Source organism: Panthera pardus, unplaced genomic scaffold (genome assembly GCF_024362965.1).
Source record: "Panthera pardus isolate Hobbes unplaced genomic scaffold, ASM2436296v1 HiC_scaffold_16, whole genome shotgun sequence".
In the NCBI taxonomy this organism is placed as follows: Eukaryota; Metazoa; Chordata; class Mammalia; order Carnivora; family Felidae; genus Panthera; species Panthera pardus.
In genome coordinates, this window is record NW_026526721.1 from 82,422,201 (window position 1) to 82,441,264 (window position 19,064).

The window sequence follows — 19,064 nt, forward strand, 5'->3', positions numbered from 1 at the left end:
TATTAATGTGACTTGAATATCCTATGTATAATTTCCCAGACTTAGTTGACTTTGAGAATTTGTTTTCCTCAGAATATCTTGCAGGAGTAGTATTTCATCTACTATTTTGAGGAAACAATGCTTTAGGTGAATAGAGTAAATGTAGAAGAAAAAAACTTGAAAATTCTATAGATAGGGTATAGAATGCAAGCAACATATGTATAAATCAATCAGGAAATTAAAGAAATAAACTAGATGACTGTTTTCAAAAGTTTTTAAGTCTTTATTTATTTTTGAGAAAGAGAGAGAGAGAGTGAGAGCAAGTGGGGGAGGAACAGAGAAAGAGAGGGAGACACAGAATCCAAAGCAGGCTCCAGGCTCTGAGCTGTCAGCACAGAGTCCAGCCCGGGGCTCAAACTCATGAATCATGAGTTCATGACCTAAGCTGAAGTTGGACACTTAATGGAGTAAGCCACCCAGATGCCCCAATAAGTATATTTTAGGTAAGTATTCTAAACATTTTTTTAATGCTTATTTATTTTTGAAGGAGAAAGAGACAGAGCATGAGCAGAGAAGGGACAGAGAGAGAAGGAGACACAGAATCTGAAGCAGGCTCCAAGCTTTGAGCTGTCAGCACAGAGACCCATGTGGGACTTCAACTCACAAACTGTGAGATCATGACCTGAGCCGAAGTCGGACACTTAACCAATGGAGCCAGCCAGGCGCCCCTTAGGTAAATATACTAAAACATGAAGTTTGATTAGAACTGTAAGAACCTACAAGCAAATAGGAAGTAAAATAGATAAAATTGTAAGCTGTTTCTGATTCCGTTAGCAGTATAAACTTGACTGACTTGAAAAGGAATCTTTTTCTTTCTTTTCCTTTAGATCAATTACCTACCAGCTGTAGATCACATGTCATTCGCCTAGATCCAATTTTAGAATGAGAGTTTAAAAACATTTTGGGGGGCAGTTGGCGGGCTCAGTCAGTGGAGCATGTAACTCTTGATCTCAGGATTGTGAGTTCAAGCTTCATGTTGGGTGTAGAGATTACTTCAAAAATAAAATAAAGTATTAAAAAATAAATTAATTAAATAGATAAAATGTCTTGGTATTGTTACTTCTCAAACGTGCTCAGACAGTAACATTTTATTTTTTATTTGATTTATTATTATTATTTTTTTTATTTTAGAGAGAGTGAACAAGCGGTGGAGAGGAGCAGAGGGACAGAGAGAGAGAATCTTGAGCAAGCTTCACGCTCAGTGCAAAGCCTGATGTGGGGCTTGACCTCACAACCCCAGGATCATGGCCTGAGCCGAAATGAAGAATCGGTTGCTCAACCAACTGAGCCATTCAGACACCCCCAAAGTAACATTTTAGTAGCTAAAAAGCAATACTAATTTTTCTCATTGGTGGTCTTATAATCAATCAAGTATATAATTTGTGTTTTAAGAATACATACTTTTTCCTCATGGTATTCAATAGATGAGTTACTTTGAGTGAAAAATAAATACAGCCTTCACAGATTTCTAGTTTTCCTAAACAAATATTCATGCCAAAAATGTTATCACAAACAGACTGAAGTGGTTTATCTCGTCTCATCAGAAGCCCATATTTATAAAGCAAAAACATGCAAGAAGTTTTGGGGAGTGACTGGGAGTGATTCCTGCAGCCTGTGACAGCCTGTTTTAGAAAGAAGGCTCCATTTTGGCTGCACTCTTTATTAGTTTGGCTCTTCTGGTTTAGTGGGACCCTGTTTAGTGGGGCCTCCCACGTTGGTGTCTGACAGGTGCCCACTCCATACTTCTCAATAATGTGGGAGAATCTCCCCTGCACATCTAACCAGGAGAGGTATCAGACATGCTGTCTGATTTTATTCAGTTGAGGAAGTAACCATTAGCTGTCATTCTGGGAGGTTTACAATCCCAACTCTGGTCTATAGGCTGTGATGCTTATTTTAGTTGAATAGATTTAGGTGGTTGTTCCAGGTGGAAGGAACAGCTTAAGTAAAGACATGAAAATCACAGTGTTGATTGAGGACCTCAGATTTGAGTAGGAGAGTAACAGGAAATGAAGCTGCGGTATTATGTGGCGCCAGATCACGGAAGGCTTTGTATACCTAGCTGAAATTTGGTTTTATTCTATCACTCAGTGGTTCCCAAAGTTGAATAAGATTCAGACCTCTTTTAAGAGAAACAAGGGGCGTCTTGATGGCTCAGTTGGTTGAACATCTGACTTCAGCTCATGATCGCATGGTCTGTGAGTTTGAGCTCCCCCCCAGGCCCTGTGCTGACAGCTCGCCTGCTTCAGATTCTGTGTCTCCGTCTCTTCCTGTCCCTCCCCTGCTCACGCTGCCTCTCTCTCTCAAAGTAAATAAACATTAAAAAAAAATTTTTTTTTAAAGAGAAACAAAACTCCTAAACCCCTGATGTTAACTTGAATTATTTATAATATCACTTAAATATTTATAATCATAAAATCATGTATAAAGTCCTTATACTTATAGCTCTTATAAGATAAAATTATATATTAGATATTCTACAAATTAGAATTTTTTATTTGATTTATAAAAAATAAAACGTTACTGTCTGAGAACATTGAGAAGTAACAATTCTAAAAATTAGATATTCTATAAATTAGAATAAATTTATAAATTATGTACATACAAGACTGTAGAATCAACAGAACATTAATGTGGTAGATAATATTGTTTTATTAAAATTAGATAACTGCTGTCCATTTCCCTATCTTTTTTACAAGGAGCTAGTTTTTGAACACCTATCCGTTATTTTATTGGGTCAATATGATAGTGCATGTCACTATAACTGTACTTAAAGCTTTTTTAAAGCAATTCTTCATTTCTTTCTCACTACCACCTTTACTGCTAATTATTTGAGATGTTATTACTACGAAGGTGAGAAGTGTGTAATTCTTTCCTTCATAAAGTGGCTATGTGATATGACTTACCATAACGTGCCTCTACTGCTGTGTACTGTATGAACACTCAGCTTCACCCATTGCAGTTCTCTATTGAAAATACTGTGAAATCTTTGTCTATATAATATGCAGTGTCATTTGGCTTTTATCTGGCATTGTTGACATCTTTTTTTTTTTTTTAGTTTATTAAAAAATTTTTTTTTCAATTCCAGTATAATTAACATATTAGTTTTAGGCTATATTAGTCTTAGGCTATGTTGTGGTTTGACAATTCTATATATTATTACTCAGTGCTCATCATGATAAGCATGCCCTTAATCCCCTTGACCTATTGCACCCACCCCCCTCCCCCACTTATCACCCCTCTGGCAACCACCAGTTCTCCATATTTAAGAGTCTGTTGTTTTGAGGGGGTGTCTGGGTGGCTCAGTCAGTTAAATGTCCTACTCTTGGTCTTGGCTCAGGTCATGATCTTACAGTTCATGAGTTTGAGCCCCATATCCGACACCATGCTGACAGTGTGGCGCCTGCTTGGGATTCTCTTTCCCTCTCTCTGCCTTTCCCCTGCTTGCTCTCTCTGTCTTTCTCAAAATAAATAAGTAAACTTGAAAAAAAAGGAGTCTGGTGTTTTGGGGCCACCTGGGTGGCTTAGTTGGTTAAACGACCTACTCTTGATATCAGTTCAGGTCAAGATCTCCCTATCGTGTGATTGAGCCGCGCATGGGGCTCTGCACTGAGCGTGCAGCCTGCTTGGGATTCTCTCTCTCCCTCTTTCTCTGCCCATCTCCCACTTGTGAGCATGCTTTCTCTCTCTGTGTCAGAATAAAAAACTAAACATTAAAAAAAAATCTGACTTTTGGTGGTCTCTTTTTTCTTTGTTCATTTGTTTCTTAAATTCCACATAAGAGTGAAATCATATGGTATTTGTCTTTCTCTGATTGACTCATGTCATTTAGCATTATACCCTCTAGATCCATCCATGTTGTTGTAAATGGCAAGATTTCATGCTTTTTTTATGGCTGAGCAATATTCCTTTATATATATACACCTATGTGTATATATGTATATATATGTGTATATATATGTGTATATGTATATATATGTATATGTGTATATGTATATATATGTATACGTGTATATGTATATACGTATATGTATGTATATTTGCATATATAATCTTCTATATAAATCTGTATGTATATATATTTATATATAATCTTCTATATTTATATTTATATTCTATATTTCTATTTTATATAAAATATAAAATCTTCTTTATACATTCATTTATGGATGGACACTTGGGTTGTGTCCATATCCTGACTATTGTAAAAAATGCTACAATAAACATAGGGGTGTATATATCTTTTTGAATTGGTGTTTCCATTTTCTTTGGGTAAATACCCCGTAGTGGAATTAATGAATAATATGGTAACTTTATTTTTAATTTTTTTAATGTTTATTTTTGAGAGAGAGTGTGTGTGCAAACAGGAGAGAGGCAGAGAGAGAGAGAGGGAGACAGATTCTGAAACAGGCTCCAGGCTCTGAACTGTCAGCACAAAGCCTGACATGGGGCAAACTCACAAACCATGAGATCATGACCTAAGCTGGAGTCGGAAGCTCAACTGAGCCATCCAGGCGCTCCTGCTTTTAATTTTTTGAGGAAACTCCATACTGTTTTCCACAGTGGCTGCACCAATTTTGGAATTTTTGATATGTGAAATCCTTTTCTCTTTTCCAAGTTGCCAAGGGGGCACCTGGATGGCTCAGTGGCTCAGGCCATGATCTCACAGTTGTGAGTTTGAGCCCTGCATCAGGCTTGCTGCTGTCAGTGTGGAGCTTGCTTCTGATCCTCTGTCCACCCCCTCTCTCTCTGCCCTCCCCTGGCTCGCTCTCTCTCTCTCTCTCTCTCTCTCTCTCTCATTCTCTCAAAACATAAACATTTAGGGGCGCCTGGGTGGCCTAGTCAGTAGGCGTCCAACTTCGGCTCAGATCATGATCTCATGGCTCGTGGGTTTGAGCCCCACGTTGGGCTCTGTGCTGACAGCTCAGAGACTGGAGCCTGTTTCAGATTCTCTGTCTCCCTCTCTCTCTCTGTCCTTACCCCGCTCCCTCTCTGTCTCTCTGTCTCTCTCTCAAAAATAAATAAACATTAAAAAAAAAAGAATTCTCCAGGTGCCTGGGTGGCTTAGTCGGTTAAGTGACCAACTTCAGGTCAGGTCATGATCTTTCAGTCTGTGAGTTCGAGCCCTTCATCCGGCTCTGTGCTGACAGCATAGCCTGGAGTCTGCTTCAGATTCTGTGTCTCCCTCTCTCTCTCTTCCCTTCCCCTGCTCACGCTCTGTCTCTCTGTCTCTCTCTCAAAAGTAAATAAACATTAAAAAAAAAATTTAAGTTGCCAGAGACCATTAAAGAGGTTTATTATTCTCTCACACTGTTGTTTCTGTGATGGCAAGTAAAATATTCACTTTATTAGCTAACTTGAAAAAAAAGTCTTATTTCTTGAAAATGACTTTCATTGTAAAATTGATCTGCAAAAGTGAAATTTTGTCTTCATAAGAATTCAACTGTGAATGCCACAGCAGATGTGGAGTGATCATTGCCATTTGGCATTAGGTCCTGGTAACCTGGGTAGAGGAAGCTACTGCAATAAAACACTTCTGTCAATGAGCAGCGGTACCACCATCCATCCAGTTCTGCAACCAGAAACCTAGGTGGTACCCTCGACACCTTTCTTTCTCACACTGCTTTACTTACTCCATCACCAAGGTCTGCTGATTGTCTTCCCTTCTAGATACTTCTAACTCTTTCTCCAGTCTACCAGCCACAGTGCAGTTTTCAAAATGCAAATTTGATTTCTCAACCCTTAACCCACTCACCATTAAAAACCTTGTCGTGGTTGCCATTTGCTCTTCCTCTGAGACCTATAACATGGTCTACAAGGCCTTTGGAGATGTTCCCTTCCTTTTCCTTCTGCTTGGTCTTTGTTGTTCCCTCTGCTTGGAGTGCTCTCTGCTCTGCCCACCTCCACATGTTCACCTTACTAACTCCCACTGTCCTTCAGGCACAACTCATACCTTCCTTGTCTAGTACCTACTCCAGTTATAATTTAAATCTGGACTCAAGTTTATTTGGAACTCTAAGCCCCATAAGGACAGGAAACTTCTCTGTTTTCGCTCCATTATATCTCCATCAAATATTGAATGAATATTTTTAGTGGATTACACAAAATAAGTATTATTTTTAAAATATGTACAAGTGTGGGTTTACATAGATTCTCTACTCTAGCCCCTTGCCTGAGGATTGGAGAATATCACTCCCCCAAACATCTCACAACACAAAATCATTTTAAGGAGGGGATGCTTTGCAATCAGTATCATGTAAGTAAGTAGAAGTCTAATTATACTTATAAGTAAGTATAAGTTAAGTACGATTCTTTGGCCCAGGCTATCTGTGGACAGACAGGGATAAGACCTTAGGGTATTGAGGCTTGGCACCAGGTCTGCGCAATGGTCGTCTATTATTGTTTTGTTTTTTTTTCTTTTAGCCTATGATCAATATATTTGGAGTATTTCAGGGAGATTTTTAGAAGGTTTTGATTTTATATTAAAGTATCAGATTTGCAGCTTTGGGGTTCTACGGTGTTTGAGGCATGGTAGGAAGTGCTAGTATACCTCAGCAAGGTGGCTTGAGGTGTGCTGAGGAGGTTTATCTTATGCAACCAGATGGCCACAGGCGCTTCAGGAATTCTCATCAGCAGATACAGACATAGCGACCTGCAAGATTCTTTGGCTCAAGTGCACATAGTCCCAGTGAGAGGAGATATGATTTGTTCCTATGACACTAAAACATTTTTATTATGAAATACTTAAAGCCACCAAAACGTACAGCAAATGATATTAGAAGGACCTGTGTACCCACTCCAAACCTCATTAAAATGAATATTTATAAGTCATTAAATTTTTTTAATGTATATTCATTTTTTAAGAGAGCATGAGCAGGGGAGGGGCAGAGAGAGGGGAGACACAGAATCTGAAGCAGGCTCCTCCAGGCTCTGAGCTGTCAGCACAGAGCCTGACGCGGGGCTCCATCCATGAACCGCAAGATCATGACCTGAGCTGAAGTCGGATGCTCAACCAAAAGAGCCACCCAGGCGCCCCTATAAATCATTTTAAAAAGAAATAAAATATTACAGAAACAGATGAAGCTCCTGTGTCTCCCTCTCTGATCTTATTCTTGTACCTGCAACACCAGCTATATCTCCAATTACACCTTGAAATTGTTGTTCATCATGCCCAGGTATTTTTTATATTTTTAAGTACATATATGTGTATTCATAAACAACATATCACATTTTTACATATTTGCAAAATAAATACAAATTGGGGTTATACAATTTGAGTCTTTTTGTAACTTATTTGTGCTCAACATTGTTTTTGAAACTTATACATAGTGATACATTATAGCCCATGTTCTTTAACTGCTGTATAGTAGCTCATTATACAAATACCATAATCTAGTTGTCTGTTCTCTTGTTAATGGAATTTAGATTCTTTCCACTACTACAGACAATGCACAATGAATATATCTCCTTGTGTATATATGTGGGAGGCCCTTTAGGGCATCTTTTCTCAGCTAATAGCATTAAGCCCTGATGCCCTAAAGCATTCACTGTGTGTAATGAATTAACTTCTCTCTTGGACACCAAAATGATACTAGATATGTGTTATCCTTGGGAGAATTGAGAAAATAATCACTCAAGTAATTCTTTTTAGGGCTTAATTCACTTGCAGAAGCCTCCATAGAGAAAGGCTACCCTACAGCATATATGTAGAAGTGGAATTTCTGGGTTCAAGGATAGGCGTATGAGGTGGAAACCATTAGTTTCCACTGAAATCTGTTCTTTCCTTCTTCCATTGTAATGGAGTTGTAGATGGCTCATAGCTTCCCAGCTGAGGATTGCACTTCCCAGTTTCCCTCTCACTTAGATGTGCCCAGATGATTAAATTGTCACTAGTAGAATGTGAATGGAAATGATGTATACTGCTTCCCTGCTGGTGCCTCAAGATCAGGTCACACATCTCCATATTCTTCCTTCCACCCGGGTGACTCGTAATAGCAATGAGTAGAAAAATTTTGGAGCTCTATGTTGAACCTGACAGAGCCACCATACCCTTGGTCTCTGATTGCCTGCAGGAAGCAGGACTACGTTACTGATCTGGGATACTTACCTAAGACTTTTATTTATGAGAGAAATAAACTTCTTGACTCTGAGCCACTAAATTTTAGTTGTCTGCCAGGGATCTAACAATACTGCCCTATATATAGCCCTTTTCCAATCTACTAAATATGGCCAAACTGCTCTTTAATATGGTTCTATCAGTTGATACACTGCCAGCAATGTGCAAAATATCCTGTTTTTCCAGATCCTTGACAATAGTCGGTGTTGTCAGGTTTTTATGTTTTCCCATGAGAAGGGCATAAAACAGTATCTCATTGCTATTTTAACTTGAATTTCCCTGTTTTTTTTTTTTTCCTGATTGGGTGTCTTTGCATGCTTGAATGGTTGTTCAGGTTTCCTTTACAGTGTGTTCACTGTCTGTTCATAGCATTTGCCTATTTTCCGACTGAGTGATTTGCCCTTTCTTATTGAGTTGTAGAAACTATTTGTATATTTTGTATCCAAAATTTTGTTGGTTATAACTTGTGGTTTTGCTTTTCAATTTATGGCTCTTGTACAGAAATTTAAATTTAAATAGAGTAAGAATGTATCAATCTTTCCTTTATTTTTTGTGTTTGCAACTTGTTTAAGAGGTTCTTCTCTACTCCCAAGGTCATGAAGTTATTTCACATTTTCTTCCCAACATTTGAAAGTTTTCCCTTTCATAGGTCGGTCTTTGATCTACCTGAAATCGATTTTTCTGTGTGGGCTGAAGTAGTAATCCCTGAGTTTTTAAAAATACAGATGACCTATTGTCCCAGCACTATTTATCCAAACTTCTTCCTTTCCCTACTGATCTGTAATGTTTTCTCAGTCACAGATCGTGTTTACATATATGCATGAGTCTGTTCCCAGCCTCTTTGTGGTGTTGCATAGGCCTATTAATCCATCCTCACGCAGGAACATTGTGTTAATTAATTGATACCTTAGTGTCTTCACACTAGCTAGTTGTATAAAGATGAACAAGTCACTTTACCTTTTTAAAAATAATCTCTGAAATGGAAAAGATATACCTACAGTGTGGTTGTGGAGATTAAAAGAAACAAGAATTTCATGTAAAGCACCACGTACAGAGTAGATAGGCACTCAACAGAGAGTAGTGATGTTACGATCATGTTGAAGGTACAGATGAAACACAAAGAGAAATACTGTGATCAGTCTCTTTGGGAACCTCAGTTTGATTTACAAAAAGGAGTGAGTTGGTACATCGTTTCCAAGGCTCTTGCTACCGTAGAAATTGTGATCCTGGCGTTTCATTATCTAGAAACCAGGTAGCACAAGGTTATGTGACGGGCAGTGGGATAAAACTGAAAAAGGTGGTATCAGCGCAGGATGCAGGTCGAATACTGAGCAAACAATCGTAAAATGTTAACTGCCATAAAAGACACGAGTCGGGGCTAGTTGATAGCTGATGACCTTCATGATATTTTCTGGTGCATAAATGGCCGCACACCGTCGGCTCCGTCCTGCCTGCAAACACCGAGCTGCGCCCCCCACCCTCCCCCAAGGGCTACTGTCAACCCTCCCGGCCACCCACTGGGGCACACGGCCTCAGAGAAGATTCCAGACAGGCTCGCAGAAGCTCTGAGAAGGATGGTGCAGAGCCAGGAGCGCGGTGGAAAGGAGGAGCAGCCTGCACCTCCTCCAGGGCTTCTGCAGCGCTTCTGGGAAATATAGTCCTTTGCCGCGTGTCGAGCCTCGGGCTCCTAGAAGAGGGACTACAATTCCCTTCAGTCTTGGGGAGTCTTTGTGCAGCACGCCTGCGCAGTCTGGCGGCCAATGCCGCTATAAAGGCTTGTTTTGCTCCGGGGCTGATGCTCGGGAGCGTGGTCGAGTGGCCGGTGCGGCCGTCCTGGAGCCGGGGCACAGGTAGGTAGCAGCTAACGTCGCACCCCCTCCTTCTCTGTTAGTTGTCACGGGGGTCACCCCTGTATGTTCCCACCCGGGGTGGCGGACTGGGATCGGGGATAAGAGGAGGTTCGGGGGGAATCCGGAGACCTGAGAAGCGCAGCCTGGCCTCCTTCTAGTGTCCCGCCGCCCCCTCCTCGGGACGCAATTCCTGAGGGCTGGCTGGTGCTGAGGTTCTGGCGTCGGAAGGCAGGTAGGGTGGGCTGAGTGGTCGAGAGTGCTGGCTACATACCCGGATGCGGCCACCAGGGGGTGCTGCGCCCGCGGCCCGTGGGTGTGGGTCGCTGTGGCCTCGTCAGGCCCAAACTGGCCGTGGGAACGCCCAAGGGTCAAGGCATCCCAGGTGAAGCTGGCGAGAGAGAAGCCCCCATCCTCAAGCTTGTGGGGAGGGCGGCCCGGGGCACACCCCGCTCAAGTCTTATACCAGCGATTCTGAGCTGCCAGCGCAGCGACCTTAAAAGTCATCCCCTCGTTTTCTGCAAACGGGTAAATGGAGGTTCGTGACACAAGTACGCACAGCAAACCCTGGGCAGAGCCAGGAATGGAGGGAGTCCTGATCTCTTGACTGTCATCAGTGCCTTTCCACTTCCACCACACAGAGCTGCATGTTGCTTTGTGTTTGTTGCACAGGGGTCATCTGGCTTCTGCACAGACGTGGGGAGGCAGGAGGCAGAAGGGCACAGGAATGATTGGCAAAGTTTCAGAAGGTTTTGAAGGACAAGATGGATAGGTTATACTGGAATCTGTTGCCTCAGTGAAGGGTGCGGACGGTTGAAGCACCACAAGTGGATTATCAGAGGGTGGTAAATAGCTTCAGGTCTTCTTGTGCAGCTTCAGGGCCTGAATGAAATTCCTCAGGTTGGATACCTAAGGAATGTTGTAATGAAGGCAATTTGGAAACACCAGTCTGGCTAGTTCCAGTTCTTGCAATCCCCCTCCCCCATGCAGTTTCCTCTGCATCGTTGTGCAGGGAGAATGTCTACACTTTTACCACTGGAAGGGGAACCTTGATTTAAAAAAAAAAAAAAAAAAAAAGGCAGTTGTCTGGCCTCAAGTCTGTTGAGTTTGAATCTGGACACTTCTTTGGGGTTCTACCACTTTGGTTGTTCTGCTAATGTCATTGTATAGCTCTGACTCAAAAAAGAAAAAAAAAATCCTTTCCTTTTTTCCGTTCTTGTCAGCTGAGTCAAGTTAGCATTGCAAAACAACTTTTTAACACCAAAAAGGAGAACAGAAAAAAATAGGGAAGTACAAATAGAGTCAAAAAGAGTCAAGCCTATAGTGATCCTTTCTTGGTTGCTTTATTCAGACTTGGGCTTGTTTTCTTTCTAAAACTCATAGGGATTCCTAGCTCTTGGGTGGCCTCTATGTGGGGTGCCTGGTCTTATAATCCTGATACACAGAAGATGGAATTCTTATATTCAAGGCCAAGAGATAGTAACTTTGTGCCTACTCAAGGCCTGCCTACTCTCAGGGCTATGCCTCTTTTCCCAGGAAGCTAAGAAACAAGAGTGTTAGAGGCAATGGAGACCTACTCCCCACCTCCTTCATACGGAGAATAACTTGAAATAAAATGATTGAAACACACTTTGGTTATCAAGAGTTCTTAGACAATTGGGATGAACTTTATGTTCTTCTTGATATGGCATTTGGAATTGTGAATTAGTTGGTTGGGCCGTGCCCCTTTCAAACCCACTTCCTTCCTCTTGCCTTTTTTCAAAATGGGACTTATCTGTTCAGCTTCCACACAATCAGCTAGGTTAGGGAGCCTTTTGTGAGGAAGGTTGGACTTCAGTGATCCCTCTAACAAGAGGGATTACTCTGATCTGCAGCTGCAACCTGACATTGGGGACACAGGCAGATGCCCAGGTCTGTTTATAGTTTAGGCTTAATGAGGTCTCAGTGACGTGATTGCTGTGCTCTTGGTTGTAAGCCGGAGTGCTTTATGGTGCAGTTTGTCCTTGGACAAGGTGACTTTTTTTTTTTTTTTTTTTTTTAAAGATAACGTAATTTAGCAGTATCGACTCAGGGTAGTTGAACTAGACTTCTGAAAGGCAAGAAGTGTGTTGGAAACACGTCTGTATGGAGGAGATTTAGTTCTTTTTTATTTAGTAAGTATTCTCCTTTTCTCTGATACCTTAGAAAAATGAATTGTAGTGGTCAGAATTTTGTCTGCAGAGTAGTACTTTTAAGACCCAGTTATAGCTAGGAAGTTATGGAATCCAAAAGGCAACACAGCTACACTTCTTTAATTTCTAGTGAGGCTGGTGCGAAAGGTGTTTTCTCAGCTTGTATCTGAGAAACTTTGAGCCATCTCAGAGTGGGGGAAATGTGTGTGTTTTATTTTTTCAGAATTAACCGGAGTTGATACAGTATATCGATCAAAGTTAGCCAGGCAAGCAAAGGTTTAGAACAGAGTTTCAGGTAAATATTAGGTAAGATTTTGTTGGACAGGATGGGGAATTTCTTTTTGTTATTGTTTTCTAATAACGGCTTTGTTGAGATATAAATTATATACCATTAAATGCACCCCTTTAAAGTATTACAACTCAGTTTTGGGTTAGTACATTCACAGGCTTGGGCAACCATCACCACTGTCTAATTTTAGAACACTTTCAGTACCCCAAGGGGAATTTGTTTTTAAAGTTAAGGTGTAATATTATTGGGGCAACTGGGTGGCTCAGTCAGTTAAGCATCCTACTTCTGCTTAGGTCATGATTTCACAGCTCGGGAGTTTGAGCCCTGTGTCGGGTTCTGTGCGGAGAGTTCAGAGCCTGGACCCTGCTTCAGATTCTGTGCCTCTATTTCTCTCTGCCCCTCCCCTGTTCGTGCTGTCTCTGTCTCTCTCTTAAGAATAAATAAACATTAAAAAAAATTTTTTTTAAGTTAAGGTGTGATAATATTGTTTTGTTTTGCATTTCAGGTATAAATTTGTTTTGTATTTGTATTTATGTAACTTCATGGAGCTTTCAAATAACAAACCAATTACCCAATTATAAAAACGCAGAGGTGGGATATATCATTGGTAGAATAAGTGCGTTGTAAATTTTCATTTAGTAACATTTAGTAGGAGAAATAATATCCATTTTAAAATTGTGGAGTTTATAATGCTTGGAACAAACTTAAAAGTTGTCTTTTTTTTTTTTTTTTTTTTTTTTTTGAAAGACTTATCTGAATGCTCCTTACATGGGTTTGAGCTTAGTTGAAGGTGATGGGTGATGATATCTCTTTACTAGTGTGTTTATTTTTTTCTAATCTTTTTTTCCCCCTTAGAGGTGGGAGGTGGTAATCCTTGGTTCTATTACACTGATATTTTTTTTCTTTAAAAAAAATGAAATGGCACTTTAAACATTTCTGAAAAATTATTTTTATAGGTATAATGGTAGTAAACTTTAATGCTTTTGCCCCCTTTTTTTTCTAGTTTAAAGTACTTTTGCATATGATTAAGTACAAATTTAGGAAATCTCTTTCCTTAAGGAAATAAAGAAAATTTTTAAAAAATTCTGGTATAATTAACATATAGTGTTATTCTTTGATGAATTTTTAATTTCAGAAATTCTCAAGTGAAACCAAAAGTCTGTGAGCCCTGGCACCTCTACTCAGAGAAGATGAAGGATATCGACATAGGAAAAGAGTATATCATCCCCAGTCCTGGTTATAGAAACGTGAGAGAGAGAACCAGCACTTCCGGGCAGCACAGAGACCGAGAGGACTCCAAATATAAGAGAAATCGACCGGTCGGTATTCCTTTTCCTGAATTCCTTTTCTTACCTGCTTGTTGTATTAGACTACACCTTCCTTTTTCATATAATGCATAATTAAAACGAAATTTCATTTTTGTTGTTGGCTTTATTTTTTTATTTAAAAAAATTTGTTTAATGTTTATTTATTTTTGAGAGAGAGAGAGACAGAGCACGAGCAGGGGAGGGGCAGAGAGAGAGGGAGACACAGAATCCAAAGCAGGGTCCAGGCTCTGAGCTGTCAGCACAGCGCCCGATGCCAGGCTCAAACCCACAAACCGTGAGATCATGACCTGAGCTGAAGTTAGAAGCTCAACCCACTGAGCCACCCAGGCATCCCTGTTGTTGGCTTTAGATCACTGGTAAGAATTTATGGTTACATATAAAAAAGGAGCGGTCGGTTGGCTTCAGCCTGCCACCTATTTCTCCTTTTGAGTTCTCTTCTCTCCTGCTTGTACTGCCCTGTGGTGAATTCTGAAAAGGCTTTGCTTGAGAGAAGTCACCTTGTAGGGGTGAGGGTGGGGGTGCTGAAGAGGGAAGAGAGGGAATATGAACCATTAAACTTCATTCATGTACTTAGGGGCACCTGGGTGGCTCAGTCGGTTGAGCATCAGACTTAATCTTAGCTCCTGGTCCCAGGGTTGTGGGATCGAGCCCCTTGTTGGGCTCAGTACTGAGTGTGGAGCCTGCTTAAGATTTTCTCTCTCCCTCTCCCTCTCTCTCCCTTTGCCCCGCTCATGTTCTCTTTCTTTCTCTCTCTCTCTCTCTCTCTCTCAAATAAAACAAAACAAAACAGAAACAACCCCCCCCCCCCCAACTTCATTCATGTACTTAAAATTGGTTTGTTTGTTTTTTTGCCTCTGCCTCTGTTGTCTGTGTTTAAAATGTGAATCCTTTGGAGGGACTCCTGCAGATTTCAGAGTACTGGAACAATTCTAGATTGTGGTAGTATGATAAGTAAGTTTTCCAAGGAAATCCATGGATGTGAAGGAGTCTTTAGATAAGAATTTTGTTTTCTCCAAGGGAAATAATTAAAATACATTTTAAAAAAATTTTAATTAGTTTTTTTATTTTTATTAAAAAAATTTTTTTTTAATGTTTATTTATTTTTGAGACAGAGACAGACAGAGCATGAACGGGGGAGGGTCAGAGAGAGGGAGACACAGAATCTGAAACAGGCTCCAGGCTCTGAGCTGTCAGCACAGAGCCCGACGTGGGGCTGGAACTCATGGACCACGAGATCATGACCTGAGCCAAAGTCAGACGCTTAACCTACTGAGCCACCCAGGTGCCCCTTAATTAGTTTTTTTAAATGTTGATTTATTTTGAGAGAAAGAGACAGAGACCAAGTGTGAGTGGGGGAGGGGCAGAAAGAGAGGGAGACAGAATCTGAAGCAGGCTCCAGGCTCTGAATTGTGAGCACAGAGCCCCATGTGGGGCTCAAACGTACAGGTGTGAGATCAAGACCTGAGCTGAAGTCGGATACCTAACCAACTGAGATGCCCAGGTGTGCCATGAGTATACATTTTAAAATGGAAGAAATATCTTTCTTCTGAAAAGAAAAAAATTATACCTTTTCTTCAATTGCAAAGGAAGAATGGGGGTGACTGGGTTTAGGAAGGTAAGGTTTGTATTCATGTACAGTATTTGTTATGTGAAAACTTGAGAATCAGAAAAACTTTGCAGCTGACACTGGAGTTTCATTAGCCTGACATTACCTGTCCTTCTTTGGTATGTGAAAGCTGTTGCCTTATTAAACAACATTTTCTCAGTAATAGGTGTTTTCTGTCCCCACTGTATATATATTTTTTAAGTTTATTTATTTTGAGAGAGAGAGAGAGAGGGAGGGAGGGAGGGAGGGTAGGGGCAGAAACAGGGAGAGAGAGAATCCCAAGCAGGCTCTGTGCTGCCAGCTCAGAGTCTGATATGGGACTTGAACCTACGAACTGTGAGATCATGACCTGAGCCAAAATAAAGAGTTGGATGCTTAACTGAATGAGCCACCCAGGTGCTCCATCCCCACTGTTTATTATATAGTGCTTTCCTACTCAAGCTGAACTTTGGAAAACAGTCAATGTAATCACTGTCAAATCCTTAAGGTGCCAGTTTTATAACTTGTTTGTGGTTTGTGTTGTTTGCCTAAGCCTTATGTTAATTAACCACGTGGTGAGTATCTTCTGAGTGCCAGGCACTGTCAGTATGCACTTAACTCTAGAAAAAGTCACAAAGGTGACATTGGAGCAGGACTTTGAAGGATGATTAGGTAGGGATGCTTTCAGGTTACTATGTCATCTGTGGTTTGATGGTTTATGAATAAAATGGTATTGATAGTAGAACGTGACTCATGGGATTATTGAAGATTAAATGAGATAATGCATGTAAAATGCTTAGACTGATGCCTGCCATTCTAAGATGGCATTCTAACATTCTAAATGTTAGATCTTAGAACCAGTTGTCTAGAGCTTAGGATGTGAAAGAGAAAATTCTGCATGCCATGATAAGGAATCTTTTACTATGGGCACTGGGGAACTATTGGAAGTTATTGAGGAGGGTTTTTGTCCCCCCCTTTTTATTTTGAGACAACTATGCAAAGAAATTCTGTATACACTTTATCCCCCAGTGGTAACTCCTTGCAGAAAACTATAGCACCATAGGGGCACCTGGGTCACTCAGTTGGTTAAGTGTCCGACTTCGGCTCAGGTCGTGATCTCCCTGCTTGTGGGTTCGAGCCCTGCAGCTCAGCGCCTGGAGCCTGCTTCAGATTCTGTGTGTCCCCCTCTCTTTGCTCCTACCCTGCTTGTGCTCTCTTTCTCTCAAAAATAAAATAAACATAAGAAACAAAACTATAGCACCATATCTCAACATTAAAACAATCCACCCAGCTTATTAAGACTTCCCCAGTTTTATGGTTTTGTGTATACTCATTTGCATGTGTATATTCTGTGCAGTTTTTTCGCATGTGTAGATTTTTGTGACCATCACCACAGTCAGAACACAAAACAGCACCATCACAAGCATCTCTCATGCTACTCTCACCTCCCTTGCAGCCATAGCCACCTCCCTTCCCCTTGCCCCCAGTCTCTGGCAACCTCTAATCTGTTCTCCACCTTGACAATTTTGTCGTTTTAAGAATGCTATAGGGACACCTGGGTGGCCCAGTCGTTTGACTGCCCGACTCTTGATTTTGGCTCAGGTCATGATCCCAGCATCGTGGGATTGAGCCCCATGTCAGGCCCTGCACCGAGCCTGAAGCCTTCTTGAGATTCTGTCCCTCTGCCCCTCTTCCCTGCTGCTTGCTCTGTCTTAAATAAAAAAATAAAAAAATAAAAATACTATATAAATGGAATCACGTAGCGTGTAACTTTTGAGATTGGCTTTTTTCACTGTGCATAATTTCCTTGATATCCATCTCGTTTGATATGTGGATCAGTAGTTTCTTTTTGTGAGTAGTATTCCATGTTTTAGGTAGTTCTTTCCTTTTCATTGTGAGTACTATTCTATGTTATAGAGGAACCATAGATTGTTTAACCATTCATTTGTTGAAGGGCATTTTGGGTTATTTCTAGTGTGTAGTTGTTACAAATAAAGCTGCCTTGAACATTTATATATAGGATTTTGTGTGAATAAGCTCTCATTTGTCTGGATAAATGCCCAGGAATGCAGTTGCTGGGTCATATGGTAAGTGCATGTTTTGGTGTATAAGGAACTTCAATACTCTTTTCCAGACTGGCTATACACTTTTCCATTCCCACCAGCAATATATGAGTGATCCAGTTTCTCTGCATTCTTGGCAGTATTTGGTGGTGTTGTTATTTTTATCTTAGCCATTCTGATAGGTATGTCTGATATCTCATTGTGGTTTTCATTTGTGTTACCCAAGGGCTAATGATATGGAGCTGAGAAGGGATTTTTAAGACTTGATTTTTATCTTAGGAAGATTAGTTTTGAGACAATGTAGAAAAAACCTGCATAGGAGAGAGATAAAATATAGGGAGCGGTGGGGAGTCTCCTGTGCCAATCTATGTGAAAGAGGCCAGGAGTCTGCATCCAACCAAGCATAATAGTGAGGAGAGATGAGAGAGGAGAGACAGGGGCATCTCTGGAAGGAGAAGGAAGTATTGGGGGGGTCTGGGATTGGTGGTAAGAGTTTAAAACTACTAATGGATGTATAGGAAGAGAAGAAGATTCAGGTGAGAATGAGTTTACTTTGAACATGTTGAATTTGAGTGCATCCAGATAAAATGATCAGAAGATAGAGCACAGGCAAGTAAGGTAGCAGAAGAAAAATTTGAAGTCATTAGTGCATCCATATAGATGAAGCCTTGGGAGTGAGCAAGGATGGCTTATAGCTCAGAAAAAAGGTGGAAGCTGGGAAGCTATTGTATGTGGGTAGTCTGGTGAAATTTCTGGAGGCAGGGTCCCTGCCCAGTTGGTTACAGTAGAAGTGACATTAGGACGTACAGTGGCAACAGCCAGCTTTTCCTCTCCAGGTGGAAAAGAACTGTAAATAGAATCACTATTGTGCCCTTTGTCCCCTAACTTATTAAGTCAGGAGCCAGACAGCAAGTTTCCTTCATGTGATCGAGTCTTATCTTGAAGAAACAGGAAGGCTGTTACTACTTTTATAAAATGTCAAGAGTCCACATAAACTTTATTTTCACTCTCCTTTCATGTTTCCCAGACTTTTAAATTTGAGTACTGTTTTCATGATTTTTATCTTATCCTTGTGCCCTCTGAACTTTTTTCTTACTTGAAATATTTCTTTTAATCTGGATTTTTTATTTTTGCTCAGCCTTGACCTAAGTAATAAATAAAATCATAAGTTTATGCTGTCTGTTTTTTTATATATGTTAAAATGAATGCATAACTGTCAAGTGTTTTTAAAAGGTCATGTTCTGGGGTGCCTGGGTGGCTCAGGTCACGATCTCATGGTTCATGAGTTCAAACCCCGCATTGGGCTCTGTGCTGACAGCTCAGAGCCTGGAGCCTGCTTCCGATTCTGTCTCTCCCTCTCTCTCTGCCCTTCCCTCCACTCATGCTTTGTCTCTCTCTCTCTCTCAAAAATAAGTAAACATTAAAAAAAAATTTTTTAAGTAAAAAAATAGCTTTGTCTAGTACATTATATTTTCAGATATTTGACTCTGAAAACTTTTCTGTATGGACTAAGGGTGTGTGAATTTGTCTATGCCCTTGTGTTTTCAGAGTCAGGAATATTACCTGTGAGTCTACTTGCTTTTTGGAAGGAGAGCGGGATGAAGGAGATTAGTATTTGCAGACTCT

The 19,064-nt window shown here is 40.6% G+C and overlaps 1 protein-coding gene across 8 annotated transcripts in view; it reads left to right on the top strand.

The window, feature by feature from the left end:
- The first annotated feature begins 584 nt into the window (after positions 1-584).
- The window catches only part of ABCC5 (ATP binding cassette subfamily C member 5), a 90,102-nt gene continuing 71,622 nt past the window's right edge, over positions 585-19,064 (top strand). For 5 of the 8 annotated variants that reach the window (XR_008422502.1, XM_053903590.1, XM_019463320.2 and 2 more), the window contains exons 1-2: positions 11,892-11,913; positions 13,598-13,781. Coding sequence is in view for 7 of the 8 variants with exons in the window: in XM_053903590.1 (XP_053759565.1) it covers positions 11,906-11,913; positions 13,598-13,781 (192 nt within the window). In the remaining variant the exon portion in view is untranslated. Of the gene's footprint in view, positions 713-9,872; positions 10,006-11,891; positions 11,914-12,053; positions 12,156-13,597; positions 13,782-19,064 lie in introns of those variants that run through there. The other 3 variants (XM_053903591.1, XM_019463315.2, XM_019463316.2) reach the window with 3 other exon arrangements.